This window comes from Alternaria ventricosa (assembly GCF_023758065.1).
Source record: "Alternaria ventricosa strain BMP 2768 chromosome Unknown scaffold_13, whole genome shotgun sequence".
NCBI classification, from domain to species: Eukaryota; Fungi; Ascomycota; class Dothideomycetes; order Pleosporales; family Pleosporaceae; genus Alternaria; species Alternaria ventricosa.
The window spans coordinates 180,611-199,515 of NW_026055693.1; the positions used below are offsets into that span (position 1 = coordinate 180,611).

Below are 18,905 nucleotides of genomic sequence, written 5' to 3' on the forward strand. Positions count from 1 at the left end.
TCACCATCGATACAAACCCCCACTTATATCACCATCTTCCTCACCAACCTTCATGGTCTCGTCCGAAGAGTATTCGTAATCTGTATCGCTCTCTTCATCATCTTTCTCATCAACCTTCATGGTCTCGTCCCAAGGGTATACGTGATCTGTATCGCCCTCTTCCTCATCAACATTCATGGTCTCCTCTGAAAAATGTTCGTGATCTGTATCGCCCTCTGCATCAGCATCTGTACCCACATCCTCGTCGTCGCCGCAGTCGAAGTCGACGTCTTCGAGCTCCGCATCGCTATCGTTTCCATCCCAAGCATCTTCTTCTTTCGAGACGAAGAGATCATACTTCGTTTCTTGAGTAGCCTTGTCGACGTCACTTTCTCCTTTCTCGACATCTCGCATGCTGACAAACGATGGTGGGTTCATCTTCCCCTTCTTGTTCCCTTCTTGGTCCAATTCCATGGATTTTCGCTTCTTCTGCGGCTTGGGTTGTGGGGGGTCGTGTTCATCATCGCCGAACCCAGAGTCGTGGGTACTGTTTGTTGGACTATCATTGCCGAGGGTGGGTGGGTAGTTGTCAATTGACTCCGGTACAGGAGGTTTTGCTGTCTGCTTGGAGAGTTCAATCGCAGCTTTGATACCGTCCCACTCTCCTTCCGCATACCCCGCGTCTGCTGCATCGACAACTGTTCCTCCTACTTCGCCATTGAGTTGAGCATTCAGTGACATTGCGTAAGCTAGGTCTCTTTCTTGCTGGGCTTCGCGCTCTTCTTCGGTGACTTTGGCGACTAAATCGGCATTTGCAGCCTGGATCGATGCGAACGCCTTCTGAGCATCATCGGCCGCTTCAGTCGAGGTCGTGGCATCGTGGCATTCCAGATCGCCTGGTCGTACGTAGTCAGGTCTTTCTCTTTCAGGAACGCCGCGAATGGGGTCGGGGTTGTTGAACCAGTGTTCAGTACCGTAGTACTGTGTTTGTAGTCTGCTTCTCATAGCTCGGTACGCTTGCCATGGACTCTCGGGTACCGGCTGTTCTTCTGCTACTGGTGTAAGAACATTACCATGGGGGTCTAAGTGGACGACTCGACCATCGTGGGAGCGACCTAAGCGCGTCTTCGATGTGGTTACTTCCGGAAGTGTTGGCGTGGTCTTCAGACTGCCGCTGTCCTCTCCCGTCCCCCTTTGCTTGTCCCGGCTTTTATCTGCTTGCATCATGCTCTGCAGCATTTTGTGATTCGCACGCTTGTCTTTCTGTCGCTCCAAGATTCCCATGGGCGTAAAGACAGGATCATTGATAGGCTTGAAAGTTCGCCTATTATTGCTCGTCGAGTCACCAGTCGGGGTAGGACTCATCGTAGCTTCACCGGGAGGAGGAATGCCAGACTCAAGAATCATCTTCGAGCCAGCCTCCAGCTGTGGATCGGGCGATGCGGGTCGATTTGCGTCATCCTCCTCTTCGTAGTACATGTTCACGGCGTCGATCACGTTGTAATTGAACTGTTCCAGCCAATTCTGGGCATCTTCAAAGTCGATGTCCACGCGCTCGCGAAATTCTTGTATCGCCTTAAAACTAACCTGGCTTCTTGTTGTTCCTTCGCCGGTCGTAGGCGGAGCTGCAGGCGTGTCTTGTGTTGGCAGCTTCTCGTCGCTTGAAGGCGTACTCTGAACAAGCCTTCGCGACGACTTGGGGGATGCAACCGTGTCAGATTCATCGATAGGCTGCGCAAGTTCGTCTTTTATCTTCCTGACCAGATTGTCCCTCTCTGCAGTCGCTGGGACTAATCCTTCTGCGAAATGCTCTTTGTCTTCGGCTGTGTCATCGCTATCATCACTTTCGTTCAGAATCGCAAGATCATCGAGAACTTTATAAAATCGGGCCACAAGGTCTCGCTGCTTATCAGTGAGTGAGTTGTGTCCTTGTCGCCGGCGCCGGCCATACAGTTCGTTCTTCAGAAAGTCGTAAACCTCATCGTCGGTGTACTTTTTCTGGAGCAATTTGACGGTTTGATCAATAGCGGCTCTTTGTACTTGGTGGTGCCGACCCGCGCTGATGGCATTTACGCCCAAGATTTCCTCAGGCGTGTCGTCCCTCAGCCTGCTGGCATCTCCCACCAGCTTCTCGAGTTTTTGGAAGTCTTCGTTATCGAACCGCATCTTGCTGAACGCCAATCGCGCTGTTTCAAACATGTAGCGCCAGCGAATCTTCTCAGCCCTTGTGGGAGTTTCTTCAAACTTCCCGCATTGCTTCGGTACCTTTTTGAAAGTGGACCAGCATATTCGTTGGGATTCTTCGTCTTCTACAGTGAGTTCTTGCCCGAGGAGCGACATGAACGAAGCAAGAATGGGCCCGTTGTACTATAAGTCATACGTTCAGCTGGGTGTTGGTCGTAAGTAATAGCTGGTCCAACATACCGCTGTCGCGCCATGTACATCAGAATGAAACTTCGCGAGGTTTGCGCTTCCGTGTATGCAGTACGCAAAGTCTAAGCCGGTAACAGAAAAGTGCCGGATGTAAACGATGCAGCATGTGTCTTTCTCATTGACTTTGTTCTTCAAGGCCAAATCGTATGCCTCGATCTCGTCGCTACGGTAGGGTGAGTAAAACCACTCTGTACGTAGTCTCTTGAAGCTGTTCGATTCGCATCTCAGTGTCCTATGCACGTCAGTTATGCGCTTGTGACTGTAGCAGCAACATTACGCCTGTATGTATATCTTGCACCTCGTCTAGAGGAATGCTTCATCAGTCTCCCGTGCTTTTGTTAGCGGGGTAGGAAGGTTGTTGCTAAACATTGGTGTCATCGTGTTTGGCGGTGTCGTTGTTATTGTAAGAATATCTTGGTGAGCGTGAGCGATAGTAACACTGCGATGATTGTGATGAGATAACTATGCAGGACAGCAGTGGCGAGGTGAAACCTCAGACGACAGTGTTGACGCGAGAGGAAGCCGACCGTGGAAGCAAGGGCCTCGTAAGTTGGCAGCCGCATACACGTGGTCAAAACTCTTGGCTGTACTGCAAGTGGTGGGGAAGGTATAAACAGCATTCGTGCGCTAGATAATGGCGGCAGTGACCGACTTCCACCCCACATCGCAACCCTCAATGCTCCTCCATGATCTTTTCATCTCCGATCCGCTGGGTGAAGGTGACTGTTCTGTCCTTGATCCTCCAGACCCCGCTCGCACCGCGCACACCATCACAGTCGCCGTTCTTCGCTTCCAGCATTACCATGTCGTCCACGTACTTGCCATACGCGCATAGCATCTTGCCCTCGTGAGGGCCTTGACCGAACTGCAAGACTCAGCATCTAGTCCTGGCAATCTGGGTACGAAATGTCCATGTACGGCAAGCTAAGTCATGGCGCGACTCGAACGCTTTGACGGGCTTCCAAGGCACACCAGTTGCTTCTAGAAAGTGAGAGTAAGGACTGAATTCAAACGACTTACGTGTACACCCTGGAAGTACGTTACAGCTCGTGCCGTCTGCGCATCGGATCTGAATGTGATGGTTTGCGTCGTGAGGTTGTGATGTGTACGGACTGGTCCAAGGCTGTGTACTGTCAGACTTTATATTCTTGCTTGTCAACATGCAAGTGTTGAACCTACCGGTTTTTGATCGCTTCCTTCACCTCATCAAGGCTCTTCATAGCTTCATTGAAAGGGTAGCTGGCTTCGACGTCGGATATGAAAACCTTCCCCAGCAGATCAAAGTCCTTCAAATCCAACGCCTGGCAATATCGCGATACGACATTCTTGATGGCCAAAACATCGAGTGGGTTAACGTCAGACATGACGGACGGCGCTTCAATTCTCAATCCATGGATGGGGAAGTGTTCTAAGGTTATAACCTGCTTCTCTCGGAACCCCGCCCCAGAGAGCCGGACCCTGATGGAGGGCGGTAGAGTGAGGTTCTCCTTCTGGTTCAGTACCAAGCATCGTTACAGGATAGTCGATGCAATCGCGGCCCAGACGTCCTGTCCCTGCGTGCCGTCGCATCGTCACATCACCCTACCATGGAAACATGACGGGAAATATTCACACGATACCTTGAAGCATGTGTAGCTCGCAGGGCGGATCGTCATGTAGCCGCGTGTGTTTAACACAAGATTACGGAGGGTAGGAACCTTTTGAAAGATTGCGCATATCTGCCGTTCAGGCACAGGGTTGCCGTCAGTCAGCACATGTCGGCAGCGAAGCAGGGGGCGGGGTGCGAACAAGAAGGACGGAGGGCATGCGATCAGCTTTGATTGGCTGAGACAGCCCACTTACTCCATACGGCAGGTTTAGAGAGACTGTGGATTACGGCGCCAGAAATTGATTTCCACCCAACATGATTTCTTCTCCAACATGCGCTTGACATCAATTTCACCCCGACATCCAACCAAATCTGTGATGATCTCCCAGCTGATTTTGGGCGATAAGGAATTCTGTATCGCGAGCGTTCCCTGTAGCGAGAAGGTCCTGCAGGAAGTGGCTGGCCAGCACTCAGTCTCTTGATGCCTCCCCGGGCCCGATCCTGTCTGTTCCCTCAAGATTGCTGGATTCGACGGCGCTGGTAAGACCTACCTGGTTGGGAAGGTTGAATGACGTAATGGTGCCTCGACGGACTGTGTGTTGAGGGACTTCCCATCGTGCACGGCAACTTTCTGGATTCTACAACTCTATCCTTTTCGCTGCATCATGCATGTACGCCTATCAATATCTCATGCAAAGTGCGTACGAGACATGCCAGATCCGATGATTACTGAGGCTCGCCCTGGTCCTCCCAGACGCGTGATTCCTCCCGTTAGGATTCTCGCATGCCGCTTGCATATTGCCCCGGCCACCCCCTCCACATAGCCCTGGAGATCAACGCGCATTCGCCTCGACTTCCATTCACACTCCTGTAATGCTGGTAGCTAAGCAAATAAGCGTGTTCCGTAAGCAGCTTTTTGATTACTTCGCAGCTATCCATGTGGGTGTTTGGCCTCGTTCGGCGAATGCGCTGTATACGTTCACACGCGCCGAGCGTAGGCATCCACCACGGCGCCAGCACGACAGGCTTCCCCACCATCGCAACTGCAGCCATGAACACATACCAGACACATGCGTCCCATGCGCTTGTATATCGCATGCGAGCATGGCGTGAGCTCCGCTGGGCCCCTCACGAAAGGCAGCCGATATGGAGCCAATCTACGCTGGGCGAGAGAGCGCTTTGTTAAGCAACATAAATACTGTTGACGCCTTGTTTTATCTCCATCTCTCAATCTTAACCCTTAAGTTCTATTCACTACGAGATCTACTCGCAAGCCGTGCGCACGATGGCGATCTTTGATACAACAGACCTCGCCGCAAAGGCTTTGAACGCCGGTCTTGCTATGTTTGTGATTCTCTTTACAGCAATATTGGGTCGCATATTCTACATGCAGAAGCTGCATCCTCTTTCAAAGTTCCCGGGACCGTGGTATGCGACTTCTTTCTCCGTCGTGGGTGCCATAATCTCTGTGTTGCACAGAGAGCCTCAGTTCTTCATGTACTTGGTAGAAAAGTACGGAAGTAGGCGACCCTCTCATGTCACTGCCCGACTGCAGCTTCTGACATTGACACAGCGGACCGCCCAATACGCATATCCCCCACGATGTTGCTCTTTCCCAAGCCGTCCGCCCTCAAAGACATCTATCGGGACCCACAGTGCAACACTAGGGCTGGCATGTACGACAGTGGAGCCTTGGGACCTCCGCATCTGGTTTCCACGATAGATGGTGAAAAGCACCGTGTCTTGCGCAAGGCTCTATCGAACGCACCATGGTCCATCGGCCCGCTGAAGAACGCATGGGAGCCTCGCTTCGATAGCCACGTTTCCCTGCTCGTTGAGAAGCTGAGAGAACATGCTGAGGCCAAGCGCACCATCTGTCTTTCTGATAAGGTCGCCGAATTTGCAGCCGACATTCTCAGCATAATCTCGTTCACGCAGCCCTTCGGCAGTGTTGAGAACCAGCGCGATGAGAAATACTTGTTGACCAATTGGCGCAAAGGTTTGACATTTTTCGGCTTCTCGGGAAGGTTTCGATTCTTGCGGGAGCGAATCCTGCGACTGCCTGTTCTAGGGGTCTGGCTGTTACCGACTACCTCTAATGACTACGGGATGGGCTGGTTGATGGGCGAGGCAGACCGCCAGGTCACCGTGCGAGAGCAGCAAAACAAAGAGAAGCCATATGATGGAAGGCCGGACTTCCTACAGCAGTAAGCATATTCAATGTTCCTTTAGGCATTGTCTTCGTACTTATTGCATCCAGCTGTCTCGACGCCCGTTTTTCAGATGGCTCACCACTGACCCCGACGCAAAAGCGTGCCCATGTTACGCTTCTTTACCAAGCTGGAGCAGACACAACTGGCACAGCAATGGGTTGCATTCTCCGACTCATATTGTCAGACCCGTCTACTCTCGCACGTGTTCGCGCAGAGCTCGATGCAGCAGATTCAGCAGGCCTTCTATCAACTCCAATCCGTTATGATGAAACCCTCCAGCATCTGCCGTTCTTCATTGCATGCATCAAGGAGGGGCTTCGCCTTTTCCCACCGGCCCCCAATCTGTTCCCTAGGGTGACACCAAAGGGTGGCAAAGTCGTTGATGGACACTATGTGCCTGGCGGAATGGATGTCACTAGCCAGGCGTACGTTGTGCAGCGAGACAAGGGCTTCTACGGGAAGGATGCTGAAGATTTCAAGCCTGAGAGATGGATGCAAGGTGAGAAGAGAAACTTCGAGCTGGAAGCAGCTCAGTTCACGTTCGGGATTGGACCGAGGATGTGTCTGGGCAAAGATGTCGCAAAGTTGGAGATGTACAAGCTGTTGCCGGAGGTAAGTTTTTCCTGAAATAGATCTCGCGATGTTTCTTGCTAACTTGAAAGATTATTCGTCGGTTCGACATCCAGATCAACAAATCCGGCAGATATGTCGTCGACGGCGGTGTGGCGTACAACGTCGACTTTCTGGTTGAATTGGCAGTTAGGTAATAAGTATAGTAAACCCCGGGTATATTCACGATGATGTTCAGGTACATCTCGCATGTCCACGACTCTACCGTGAGGAGTACCGAACATGTGCCGAGCGGGTAAAGAGGCTAAAGGGCCATGCTCGAAGAATCCCTTCCCCCGCACACTTAGCAGATACCAAGCCCATCGACCCTGCTTGACATAAACGATCTTTAATTTCTCCGATATGTCTTACATGGTGCACATGCGCTCTACACCGGGTACATTCTTGAGCCAGATCTGCCCAGTATGACCGACACTATGGAAGCTAGTTGTACGGGTGTAGTACTCTAAGAGACACATGTCAAGACGGGTATTTGCATCGTACTTTGAGATCATCAGATAGAAAACCCGGTTGGCATCGTATAACATCCGGGTCACAGATCAGATATATAGAGCCACCCAAGTCTTCACCATGATAGTCACGGCCAATACCCAAGATGCATTTCTCTACCCTCAGCACCGTTCTGGCTTTGGCCAGCATCGCCACATGCACGCCTCTCGACCCTCGCCAGCAGACAGCTACAGCGCTTGATGCGGCCATGAAAGCGCGAGGCCGTTCCTACATCGGCACTTCTTTAACCATCCGCAATGACAACACCGAGCAAAACATCATCCGCAGTGCGGAATTCGGTTCCATTACGCCTGAGAATGCTATGAAATGGGACGCCACAGAGCCCAATCGGGGCCAGTTCAACTGGGGACAGGCAGATGCTGTTGCGAACTTTGCGACTCAGAACAATAAGCAGGTAGGATATCCATCATAGCATTGCAGGTAAACACTGGCAGTAATTAGAGCTAACGGGTACAATAGATGCGCTGCCATACATTAGTCTGGTACAGTCAATTGCCAGGCTGGGTAAACCAAATCAACAACAACGCCACCTTGATGGGCGTAATGGAGAACCACATCAAGCAAGTCATGGGAAGATACAAGGGGAAATGCACCCACTGGGACGTCGTCAACGAAGGTACAAACACTACGTGAGAGCAAGAGACATGAACCCAGCTGACGTACTACCAACAGCACTCAACGAAGACGGCACAAACAGAGACAACGTCTTCCTCCGCGTAATCGGCGAACAATACCTCCCCATCGCCTTCCGCATGGCCGCTGCCGCCGACCCAACCACCAAACTCTACTACAACGACTACAATCTCGAATACGGCTCGGCCAAGCACCAAGGCGCCCTACGCATTGTCAAGCTCGTGCAGTCCTGGGGCGTCAAGATCGACGGCGTGGGTCTGCAGGGCCATGTGGTGTCTGAGCCTACAGGCACCCAGAGCGACATTACGCCCAGCACAGCCGTGTTGACCAAGGTGCTTCAGGATTACGCTGATCTTGGTGTTGATGTTGCGTACACCGAGTTGGACGTACGATCTCGCACGCCGAGTAACTCGCAGAAGTTGACGGATGCGGCGGCGGCTTGGGCGAGGATTGCTCAGAGTTGTATTAACGTGCAACGCTGTGTCGGTATGACTATCTGGGTAAGTTTCAGCTGTTTCACCTTTTCATCTACCATGGCTTGTGTATGTGTGCTGACTTGTCGTGATCAGGGCGTTGCGGATAAGTATTCCTGGGTTCCTGGCACCTTCAACGGTGAGGGATCTGCGTTGCTCTGGACGGACAACTTCCAGAAGAAGCCTGCTTACACAGCTTTCTTGGATGTGTTGAACGGAAAGAACACGACGCAGACGTAAGGGTCCTTTGTTGCTGAAATTGAGCGAAAAGGTATTGAGGGTTTACCTGTCAAAGAGAAGGAGTGGGTTGCACGCCTGTATACTTTCAGTTTCCAGATCCTCTTCTACTGAATACGATTCCGTTCGACTTCAACGTGCCTTCTCCATCCTCATCTCTGTCTTCTCTTACCGTCTGGTATCTGCTCTCCACCTCCGTCTACGCCTTCTTTCCTACCAAACCATCAAAGTGCTCGAAGCAGAATTTTCCTCCGACAAAACACGTCGCTACCCACTTCAACCACGCTGCGCTTAAGAAACCAACACCATGCTCTTTCAATCTCTTCATGAACATGAGTGTCTCAACTGCGTGAGCGCCGTAGAGGAAGTAGAACAACCCAGTCTGAATCCATCGTCCAGCTGTAGCAACGTTTTCCGGAAGCGGTGAGTTAAGGTTACCAGGATGAAGTATGGCGGGGGTAGGAGCAGCGGCAAGGGCCATTACGATGCCACAGATGATGATGGGCTTGAGGTGTGGGCTCGAAGGCGGCGTGTATGTGTTGCGAAGATTTTTCGGCGCCATGGTTGGGGATGTTGCTTCTGGCGTTTGGTAGCTGTGATTCTGCTGGGTCGTTCCTCTGTATGCTATTGAACTGTGTGAGCATCTACGCACGGCTTGCAGGTACCTACCTAGGTAGTGATGAAGCTTTCCATGAGATAAACATACCAGCGAGAACACCACGAATGACGGGTGACTGTGTTTAGTACCCTGCACAGGCCTGCGTACCGTTATTTCTCAACTTCGGAGACGTGAACGAAACACTCGACAACAGACAAATAAGTTGTTCTTCGTTGGTCCGTCAAAATGTGACGCGTTGCTGCACGATTTCCACCTGCTGCCGAGGTACTTTCAACCGCCAAGCCTCCCCATTTGCATCCTCGATTGACAACGACAGTCGCACCCAACGAGTCAGCGCCGTCGCGGACAACATCGAAGCCAAAGACCTACCACCTGCATAACCCTTACAGCATCTATAAGCCCAAAACACCAAACTCACGCGTCTCCTCCCGACTCCAACCAACCAACCCGCTCAAAGTGGGGCCATTTACCGCATACGGCAGTCTGACATAGCAAACCGTGGATTACTGGAACGGCTGCAAACGTATACTTAGCCTTGCGATTATGCAGCAAAATGCGATCACATGAAGCGCTAAGGACCCTTTTTTGGGGGGAGGGGGGCGACGGCGCGGCGTTGGTAAAGTAGTGGGTTGTTGCTAGGAATCGGGGGCCGTTCATGCAGCCGTGTGGCACGGGCGGGTGTTGAGGGGGAACTTTGGAAGCAGGAAAGGAAGATTCTCGTGGACGGCGATGTGAGGAATACGACTTCTTATGCCGGGCGTTGGGTTTGAAAGAGTCGGTTGTGTAAGTTGATTAATGATACTGGCTTGAGTGCAAGTGTATGGAGAGATGTGGAGAGAAGCACCGGTTTTGTTGAGAGTTTGGTACAACTATGCACCAACGCTTGATGCGGAGCCGCAGAACGCCTTTCTACAACACAACCACCAAATACTTCTACTTAAGAAAGCTGCTATGAAACCTTCCTATCCTTCCTAACTTCCACTAAACCTTCCCAAACTTGCTCCATCGCAGCAGACACGGCAATGCACAACCCTCCTCCCACCGACCCACGCACCCCTACCCCCCGGGCTTGATCCCGTGCCGCTTCCCTCACAAGATCTCACCCGTCATCCGCATTCCACCAACCCAACCCACACACACCACACTACATCCCCCTAATTAACCCATTTCCACTCCTTCAATACAGCACCCTACAGGGAACAACCCGCCAACCCATTCACCACACGACTCGCCAAACAACGGGAGGTAAGTATACCGGTGTGACAATCCACTCTTTCCACACAAGGAACCCAGTTCGCAGCCAATGACCGTGCGCTGCGCGTGCGCATCCCGTGCAGTAGAGCGAGTGTCGCGCTTTTCGCTTTTTCTCGCCTTTTTGCGCGGTGCAGTGTGAGCATGGATCAAGGTGGTTGTGTTACAGTGATCGATGAGAGTTGGGGAAGTTGCTGCATGGGGAAATGGCGGGTGGGTTGTTGTGGGTGTTGCTGTCTTGGGTGTGGGATGGGGTGGTGAGGTGGGTTGTAGTGGGCTGCGAAGAGAGGGATGATTCTCTCTCATTCGTGCTTCAAACTGTTTATTGACATTATAGTGGCAGCAGGGCATAATTGGGCAAACGTTGGACATGTGGCTCTTCCTAATATTGCATGTGTCTACCTTCCTCTGTCGAAAGTATGGCCGTAACCTCGTTTTCCTTTTTCAACACCAAGCCATCACGTCTTGTCCATCTCACGTAGTCTCTGACTAGACAGCATTCACTTCGGCCTCCATAGCCTTGTCCTCAATCGGTTTTGTAGTTTTCAGAACTGGTGTGGTAATCGCTGAATCGTTTCGCTGGGCGTGGGGTATGGAACCGATGGTCGGGGTTGTTATTGAAACAGGACTCGCAACAGGACTGAGGTTGCTAATCGTGCAATTCAGACGTAGCGCCCGGTATGAACTTGATTCGTTTGTGAAGCGGAAGGAAGGAAGTTCTGTAGCATCGAAGAAGGGTCGCATTGTGTAAAGAACGGCTTTGGAGATTGGTCTCAAGAGATGGAGTTTGAAGGGTTGTAGAAAGTTGTGATGAAGCATTACTAGAAGCCTATAGAGCTCTCTATATAGTTTGCATTTATTATCTAGCCCCTCGGAGATGGCGCAGTCTCGATGGAATCGACTTTCAAGGAATGGACGAGCGCGCTTGAAGAACAATACTAAGACATGTTGTGGCGTTTGAGGAAGGGATGAGCGTTGTAAGCGATATTGGGAGCGATGAAAGTAGAGTCGGCCGATATGAAGATGCAAGCTCAGATATCGAAAAGCAGACAGGGTAAAGAAGATGAGCGGGCCATGTGAGATTTGAGTAAAAAACTTGGACCCGGATTCCTGAAGTGGAGCACTGTGCCACTTCGTGCAAGCAGGGCATCAGCCTATCAGTACCCAATATCACACGTCGTAACATCCTCGACAAAATGCTTCTCGCGATAGCTCCTCGTCCACCAAAGATACCACGGTACAACATTCATCTTAATCTTGTGACCCAACCTAAAATGACGATGTACGAAGTCAGTGCATGTCTCACACGCAGTTCGTATATGGGAGATCTTACCAAGGCGTATCCTGCACCGTCTTGACCACACTCTGACTCTCATCGAACGCAGTGTCGATACGAGCACGTCTCAGAGTCTCGTACGCATCAAACGCTTCTTTGACCGGCACACCCTCATCGCGTTTACTCTCCATCCACCTGGCCAAGCAGCGCGAGAACAACACACCATCTTCAAACACGATACCCGTTGACTCGCCTTGCGGAGGCATAGCATGAGCAGAGTCTCCAATCAGCATAACGCGGTCGGTAGCCCATTTGCCTCCCTTGGAGAGCGTAAACACAGGCCAGAGATACAGACCCTCTGCGTCTTCAATCCAGTGCGCAATCTGCGGGTTCGCAGCACCAGAATACCGCTCCAGCATTTCGTCCCGCGTCTTCTGCGCATCGGCGCCTGCTGCCTTCCAGCCGTTTCGGTCGGCGATCTCGGGGACTTGCATCAGTGCGCCTACGTAGATGCTTTCGCGGGCTTGGTCGTGGAAAGACGTCAGCATCATGCCGCGACGGCCAAAGTTCATGCCGCTGACGTCAAAGTGCGTGGGCTCGTAGTCTTTGCTGTCTTCGGACATCTTGCGTCGTGGGGCAAAGCCAAAGGCGTTGCAGATTCCGCTGTATATTGCTTTACGCTCGGGCTCGACGTGCTTGAGACGGGTGACGCTGTGGATGCCGTCGCATCCAATTAGTATGTCTGAGGTTGCGCTTCCGCCGTCTTCAAAGTCGATGGTCACGCTGGTGTCGCTTTCGCTGATCTTGGTCGTTTTCTTGCCACAGATGAGCTTGATGTTGGGCTGCTTCTCGATGGCGGCGAGTACTCCCTTGAGTGCTTCTCCTCTTGTGATTCTCAAGGCAGTAAATGGAGGGTCGCCCAATCCCTTTCCATCTGGTCCTTTGAATGAGCTCTCTGCTAACTTGACGTTGGTATAGAGGTCGAAGACTTCGACTGCGAGACACTCGGCGCCATATCCTTTGGCGCGGATCTCATCGAGAGCTCCTAGATGTGATAGGAGACGCAGAGCGTTGGGTGTGAGGTTTACGGCACCGCCGATTGTCGCAGGCTCAGGTCGGATCTCGAATATGGTGATGTTTGGTGGTGATGAAACAGGCGCGAACTTTGTGAGGGAGAGGGCAGTTGTTAGGCCAGCTATGCCACCACCTAAGATGATAATGTCCATCGGCTTTGGAGAAGCCATGGTGGGATGTCTGCGAGTATTGCTTTTCAGGGTCGTAGCAACAGCTCTTGATAGACACTAGGCCTGTCTTTGAATGACTTGTGTACTCGTCAACGGTGAGATGTCGAAGAGTGAACTTGAATTTCAAATACAGAAAGCTGTACATATACACTTTACCCCAGAATGCTTGCCACACATCGGATGGGAACCCCTTGTTCGTGTACCCGTGGAGGCCTGACCTAGCGCGGACTGTGCACGTAGGTGGTACTCCGGCGTGTTGAGTTCTCGGTAAAACGTTGGGGAACCGATCAACTAACATCATCAGTCTAGCAAGCCCGAACGGCCCGCCAACGTTGACTTATGCGCCTGTCTGGTTGCGATATATGCAGGGCTCCTGTTATCAGTAGAACAGGATGTCAGGTAGAGGCAAATCCTGGGTAACACAATGTTGGTATTTCGCTATAGATTCAAATTCCAAACGCCGGTCCATCATGCCTACTAACTTACAGGATATACATTGTGCGCTAACAAGTTCTCTATCCACTGAAATTCCTCTACTGCTTCTTCTGCGCGTTGGGGCCCATCTCCTTGCTGAAGGCGAAGTATGAAACCTCGAGACTGGTGAGGGCTCGGATGCCGACCAGAAGGATAAGGAACAGCGGAATAATAGCAGCGAATCCCATGAAGATGCCAGGTGTGAAGTACTGGTACTTCTCGAACAGGCCGCCCTCCGTCGAGTTTGCCCGCTTGGCATGCGAAGAGAGATCGCGCTTCAGCTCCATCTGCACGGACTCTGGGAAGGAGGTCTCCATCTCGTAGGTGTGGTGCTCGAGCGACTCCTTGGCTTGCGCCTCGGTGGGAGGGGTGGTGATGTAGATGAAGGTGTAGTCCTGGGACTTGGCCGAGTTGACAATCAGGTTGTCGAACTTGGTGTCTGTACTGGTCAGCCCGGGTAAAGTATCCTGAGTATGTACTGCCTACCATCGCGTTGAAGTTGCTCGATGCGGAACGCCTGCGAGCCTGGGCGCACTGGGTTGGTTGTTCGACCGAAGAATCCACCATCCTGCCCACACTTGGACACCAGATGGTCGGCGAGGGCTCCCGCATCGACAGTGCCGACAACGTCGGGAATCGCCACAGTCGACTTGACTTCGGAGTGCTGGCCAGACATGTACTGGCTCAGTTGTGGCATGGCGCGTCCGTCTGCGTAGTCGGCGGCGGAAACGCCATCCTGCTCGATGATGATGTACGACTTGGTCGGGCAGTGCTCGAGGGCCTTGAGGATGTCGACGGTGACTTCGGATGACTCAGCGATGGCGGCGTCGTTGTTGGGGATTAGGAGGCTGCAGCTGTTAGCTTGGACGTCAGGATGCGCGGCGTGCGGTGACGGAGGCGTACTCGGCCGTGGAGAAGAGGAAGAAGGGCGACGTGTTGCGGAAGGCGAGGGCCGAGGGCAGCGCTGCCAGAGCGAGGGCGCCGACGAGTGACTTGACCATGATGGGGGCGAGGGCGGGTGCGTGGGTGGTCGGCGGGCGATGGTGTTGTTCGCGCTGTGAAGCTCCAACGCGGCGACCATGGACGCCCGGAACTAGCCGTAGCCTCGATTGGCCGGACCCTGGGTATGACGCGCCCATGGAATTTCCGATGCGAGCGACAGCTCCCACATCAGCAATCAATTCACGCGCTCCTCCAAAGCCCGACGTGTCGGCGCCCGGCTGCTCCGTCGCATGAGTCGACCTTGACTCATCACTGCGCCTGCATAATCTGCAACTGCCTTTCTTAGTGTCCTTTCACGCACCTTCCCCAGTATAAGGCTCGCCACTGCAAACTCCCACCACAGCAACAAAGCGACCGCCCTCTCTTTACCAGTTCAGCAGGCCACACATTTACTAGAGCCTGCAGCAATAATCTTTCCTTTTCACCCTCGGCGGTTCAACGCTTACACACCATCGTTTGGCCAGCGCTCGAAACTGCCGCAATCCAATCGACAACATGTCGGCTCCTGCACTTGCACCTCAACCACCTGCCGCAGGCCCATCCGATGCCTCGAGAGGCGCACGAGGACGGCGGCGACCACGAGGCCGAAATACAAACGCGAACACGGCCGCACAGTCAGAGCAAGCAGAGCAAACACAGGCGCAAGCAGCACAGCAGCCACAGAGGGGCGGCGGGCGCGGTGGTAGAGGACGAGGGCGAGGAGGCCAGGCTGACGGTGGACGACCGTCGCAACCAAATGCGGCTGCCCTCGAATTTGTGCCCTCGTCTGTGCAACAAGCAGCGCATCGAGGTGGAAGAGGCGGACGTGGCGGTGCGCGGAGTGGCCGAGGAAGAGGCGGCGCAGAGCGGTTTCCACAGCGCATGGCTGCTGGTGGCCGTCAATTCGGTGGACAGTTGACTGTAGAAGACGATGCGGCTTCTGCCATCTCAGAAGCTCCGCCAGGACTACAAGCAGATGCGCCAGCCTTCCAGCCAGGCCAACCCATCGCCCCTCGCAAATCACGACCGCCGCGCCAGAAGCAGCCGCAAGCACCCAAATCGACTGCGCCCGACATCGCCACCAGGACACACGAGGATATCGATAATGGTCACTACGAATGTGCCATTTGCACTGAAGACGTCACAAGGCGTTCACGGGGGGTATGGTCGTGCAGAACATGCTGGACTGTGTTCCATCTGGGCTGCATCAAGAAGTGGTCAACAAACGAGGGTTCGGCTGCAGCGCGACAGCAGACTCAAGACGGGGAGACGCCTCCGAGGCAGTGGCGCTGCCCCGGCTGCAACCTACCAAAGGACACTCTACCCAAGAACTTCCACTGTTGGTGCGAGAAGGAGCTGGATCCGCGTTCAACACCCGGTCTACCACCATTCTCGTGTGGCCAGACTTGCTCACGACCCCGACTTCTCCCCAAGCCCTGTCCACACCCTTGCGGCTCGACGTGTCATGCCGGCCCCTGTCCTCCGTGTGGCTTGATGGGTCCCACGCAACACTGCTTCTGCGGGAAGAGGTCCGTCACTCGCCGTTGTATTGATACCGACTATGAGAATGGCTGGAGTTGCGGCGATGTCTGTGGAGGTTTGATGTCTTGTGGTGAGCACAGATGCGATCGACCTTGTCACGACGGTCCTTGCGGTGCCTGCGAGGTACGAGTGCCGGCACGTTGCTATTGCGGACAGATACAAAAAGACATTCTATGTCATGACCGGGCAGAAGAGAAGCAGAGCAGCCAGTCCCATGTCGCCACAGACGGTGCTGCAACAGTAGAGACCTGGATAGGATCCTTCCAGTGCCCTAATCAGTGCGGACGCTCATTCGATTGCGGGAAGCACATTTGTGAGATGGCATGTCATTCACAGGATACGCAAGCACCTCATTGTCCGCGATCTCCAGACCGAGTCAACCGCTGTCCTTGTGGCAAGACCGCTTTGAGAGACATGTCTGGCAACCCACGCACGACTTGCGAAGATCCGATCCCCAATTGCGACAAACCTTGTGGTCAAACACTCGCATGTGGTCACCAGTGCGAGCAGCTCTGTCACCAAGGCGAATGTCGGCCCTGCTTGAAGACGGTTGATATATCATGTAGGTGTGGACGTACATCATCCAGGACCATCTGTCACCAAGGCATGGACGAGCCTCCCCAGTGCAGGCGCATCTGCAAAGTCTCGTTGAATTGCGGGCGCCACGAGTGCGGCGAGCACTGCTGCGCTGGAGAGAAGAAAGCTGCGGAACGTCAGTCGAACCGCCGTAAAGGAAGGCCTTTGCATTCGGCTCCTCGCCAGGCTCACGAGAACTTTGAGGCCGAGCACATATGCACGCGGAGCTGTGGTCGACAACTGAAGTGCGGCAACCCCGAACATCGCTGCCAGGAACTTTGTCATAAGGGTCCGTGTGGCACATGTCGCGATGCCATTTTCGATGAGCTTAGCTGTCACTGTGGACGGACTGTGCTACAACCACCATTACCATGCGGTACAAAACCTCCACCGTGTCGCTTCAAGTGCGAGCGACCTAAGGACTGCGGTCATCCCCAACTGGACCATAGTTGCCACCTGGATGACCAGCCATGTCCGAAGTGCGCTTTCCTTACCGCCAAGCCATGTCTATGTGGCAAGAGTGTTCTCAAAAACCAGCCATGCTGGCTGACCGAGGTACGCTGTGGCCAAGTCTGCGGGCGCACGCTCAAGTGTGGCACACACAAGTGTCAGAAGCAATGCCATCGACCTGGAGAGTGCGAAGAGCCATGTACCCAGGCATGTGGCAAAGAGCTTAGCACCTGTGGTCATCCGTGTTTGGCACCCTGCCACTTCCCTCAACCCTGCAAAGAAGAGAAACCGTGTCCCCACAAGATCTTCGTTACTTGCGAGTGCCAGAGGATTAAGCAAGAGGCCAAATGCAATGCTTCACGCAACGGAGATGGTAACCAGAAGAAGGTGCTCAAGTGCGACGAAGAGTGCGCAAGGTTAGAGCGTAATCGTGTTCTAGCACTTGCACTCAACGTTGATCCGGAGCACCAGAATGACCACATTCCATACTCAGACGCCACACTGAACATGTACCAGCAAAATTCTACCTGGGCAGCGACTCAGGAGAAGCAGCTTAGACTTTTCGCTGCCGACCCAGATGAGAAGCGTCTTCGATTCAAGCCAATGCCCCGTAGTCAGCGCGCCTTCATCCACCACCTGGCTGAAGACTTTGGCATGGACTCAGAGAGCATGGATCCAGAACCGCATCGACATGTGGCCATTTTCAAGACCCCCAAGTTCGTCATGGCACCAATGCGGACACTAGCAGACTGCGCCAGAACTCGTCAAGTTCAACAACGTCTTGCGCCAGCGCCAGCACCAGCAGTGTCTTCCACTGCCACGTTACGCCCCAAGCCCAGCAACACCAATTGCGACCCCTATAACGCGTTCCTCATCTTGAACCCTCGCTTTGCGCTCACTATCGAAGAGCTCAACCCCATCATCAAGAGCGTACTCGCAACGACGTCGTTCCGATGCGAGCTAGAGGTCACCTTCCTTCCCAGCGAAGCCGTAGCATTGAAGCCACCTCTAGCAGCTCGGCTCAGCATTCCAGAACGCGAAATGCAGACCATGCTCGAATCGATCCAGGCACCGCTAACCAAAGCTCTTACCACGCAAAACATCGGCAAAAGCATGCAACTTGCGCGTCTCGACTCCTCACTCAACATTCTCCGCAAAGAGTCTGATGTAGGCCCCGGTTCAGGCTGGAGCGAAGTGGCAGCCTCGAAGGGTGTTCCAAACCGCCAGCTCCCAAAGACAACTTCCTTCGGGAACAAGGGCGGGTTTGCGGTGCTCAGCTTGAGTAGCAAGAAGAAGAAACAGAAGGAAGTACCTGTTGAGGTTGCGGAGAGCTGGGAGGAGGCTGAGGAGGAAGAAGAGCAGAAGGAGAAGGTTAGTGGGGCTAACAGCGCTGTCATGAGCGAGGATGAAGGTGCGTCCAAGGATGTGCCTGAGGCTTCGGGCAGTACACCAGCTAGCGACGAAAATCATGTCGCTTCGAAAGATGATGCTGAGCTCGCCACTAAGCCACTACCGGGACGTTGGTCGGATCTGGATGATGAGTAAATTAGCATCTCCGTGTGTAAAACGTAGATACCGACGAAAAACTATGATAGTACCAAACAGCTTTCTCATACTCAATGGTCTACAGCAACCGTGAAGTCAGAAGAAGACGAGCCACTTTGTTTTTCTTTGTCCAAACTATTCGCAGCTCTATAGGGTATGTAAGTCACGGTATCAAAACCCTTTTGTTGAATCGTCATAACAACCAATGAATCAACCAGTCAAAAACGCCTAACATATGCAACCCACAACTC

General features: G+C 53.1%; 8 protein-coding genes across 8 annotated transcripts; 3 read left to right on the top strand and 5 right to left on the bottom strand.

Moving 5' to 3' along the window:
• On the bottom strand, positions 1–2,319 carry J4E93_007270 (uncharacterized protein; the record flags this gene model as incomplete). The annotated part of the gene is made up of 1 exon (XM_049345180.1): positions 1–2,319. One exon carries the CDS (start codon positions 2,317–2,319, stop codon positions 1–3), a length of 2,319 nt encoding a protein of 772 aa, XP_049197410.1.
• A 766-nt stretch (positions 2,320–3,085) lies between these two features.
• J4E93_007271 (uncharacterized protein) lies at positions 3,086–3,776 on the bottom strand (the record flags this gene model as incomplete). Its single annotated transcript, XM_049345181.1, has 3 exons — positions 3,086–3,277; positions 3,433–3,535; positions 3,592–3,776. The coding sequence occupies 3 exons, from the start codon at positions 3,774–3,776 to the stop codon at positions 3,086–3,088; spliced, it is 480 nt and encodes a 159-aa protein (XP_049197411.1).
• A 1,826-nt stretch (positions 3,777–5,602) lies between these two features.
• J4E93_007272 (uncharacterized protein) lies at positions 5,603–6,980 on the top strand (the record flags this gene model as incomplete). Its single annotated transcript, XM_049345182.1, has 3 exons — positions 5,603–6,207; positions 6,261–6,825; positions 6,876–6,980. 3 exons carry the CDS (start codon positions 5,603–5,605, stop codon positions 6,978–6,980), a joined length of 1,275 nt encoding a protein of 424 aa, XP_049197412.1.
• A 458-nt stretch (positions 6,981–7,438) lies between these two features.
• Positions 7,439–8,699, top strand: XYL1_3 (NAD(P)H-dependent D-xylose reductase (XR); the record flags this gene model as incomplete). The annotated part of the gene is made up of 4 exons (XM_049345183.1): positions 7,439–7,747; positions 7,813–7,969; positions 8,026–8,486; positions 8,556–8,699. 4 exons carry the CDS (start codon positions 7,439–7,441, stop codon positions 8,697–8,699), a joined length of 1,071 nt encoding a protein of 356 aa, XP_049197413.1.
• A 196-nt stretch (positions 8,700–8,895) lies between these two features.
• On the bottom strand, positions 8,896–9,258 carry J4E93_007274 (uncharacterized protein; the record flags this gene model as incomplete). Its single annotated transcript, XM_049345184.1, has 1 exon — positions 8,896–9,258. The coding sequence occupies one exon, from the start codon at positions 9,256–9,258 to the stop codon at positions 8,896–8,898; it is 363 nt and encodes a 120-aa protein (XP_049197414.1).
• A 2,465-nt stretch (positions 9,259–11,723) lies between these two features.
• Positions 11,724–13,086, bottom strand: J4E93_007275 (uncharacterized protein; the record flags this gene model as incomplete). Its single annotated transcript, XM_049345185.1, has 2 exons — positions 11,724–11,835; positions 11,900–13,086. 2 exons carry the CDS (start codon positions 13,084–13,086, stop codon positions 11,724–11,726), a joined length of 1,299 nt encoding a protein of 432 aa, XP_049197415.1.
• Positions 13,087–13,619: 533 nt separating this feature from the next.
• Positions 13,620–14,561, bottom strand: J4E93_007276 (uncharacterized protein; the record flags this gene model as incomplete). Its single annotated transcript, XM_049345186.1, has 3 exons — positions 13,620–13,999; positions 14,047–14,408; positions 14,464–14,561. The coding sequence occupies 3 exons, from the start codon at positions 14,559–14,561 to the stop codon at positions 13,620–13,622; spliced, it is 840 nt and encodes a 279-aa protein (XP_049197416.1).
• Positions 14,562–15,057: 496 nt separating this feature from the next.
• Positions 15,058–18,654, top strand: J4E93_007277 (uncharacterized protein; the record flags this gene model as incomplete). Its single annotated transcript, XM_049345187.1, has 1 exon — positions 15,058–18,654. One exon carries the CDS (start codon positions 15,058–15,060, stop codon positions 18,652–18,654), a length of 3,597 nt encoding a protein of 1,198 aa, XP_049197417.1.
• Positions 18,655–18,905: the final 251 nt, after the last annotated feature.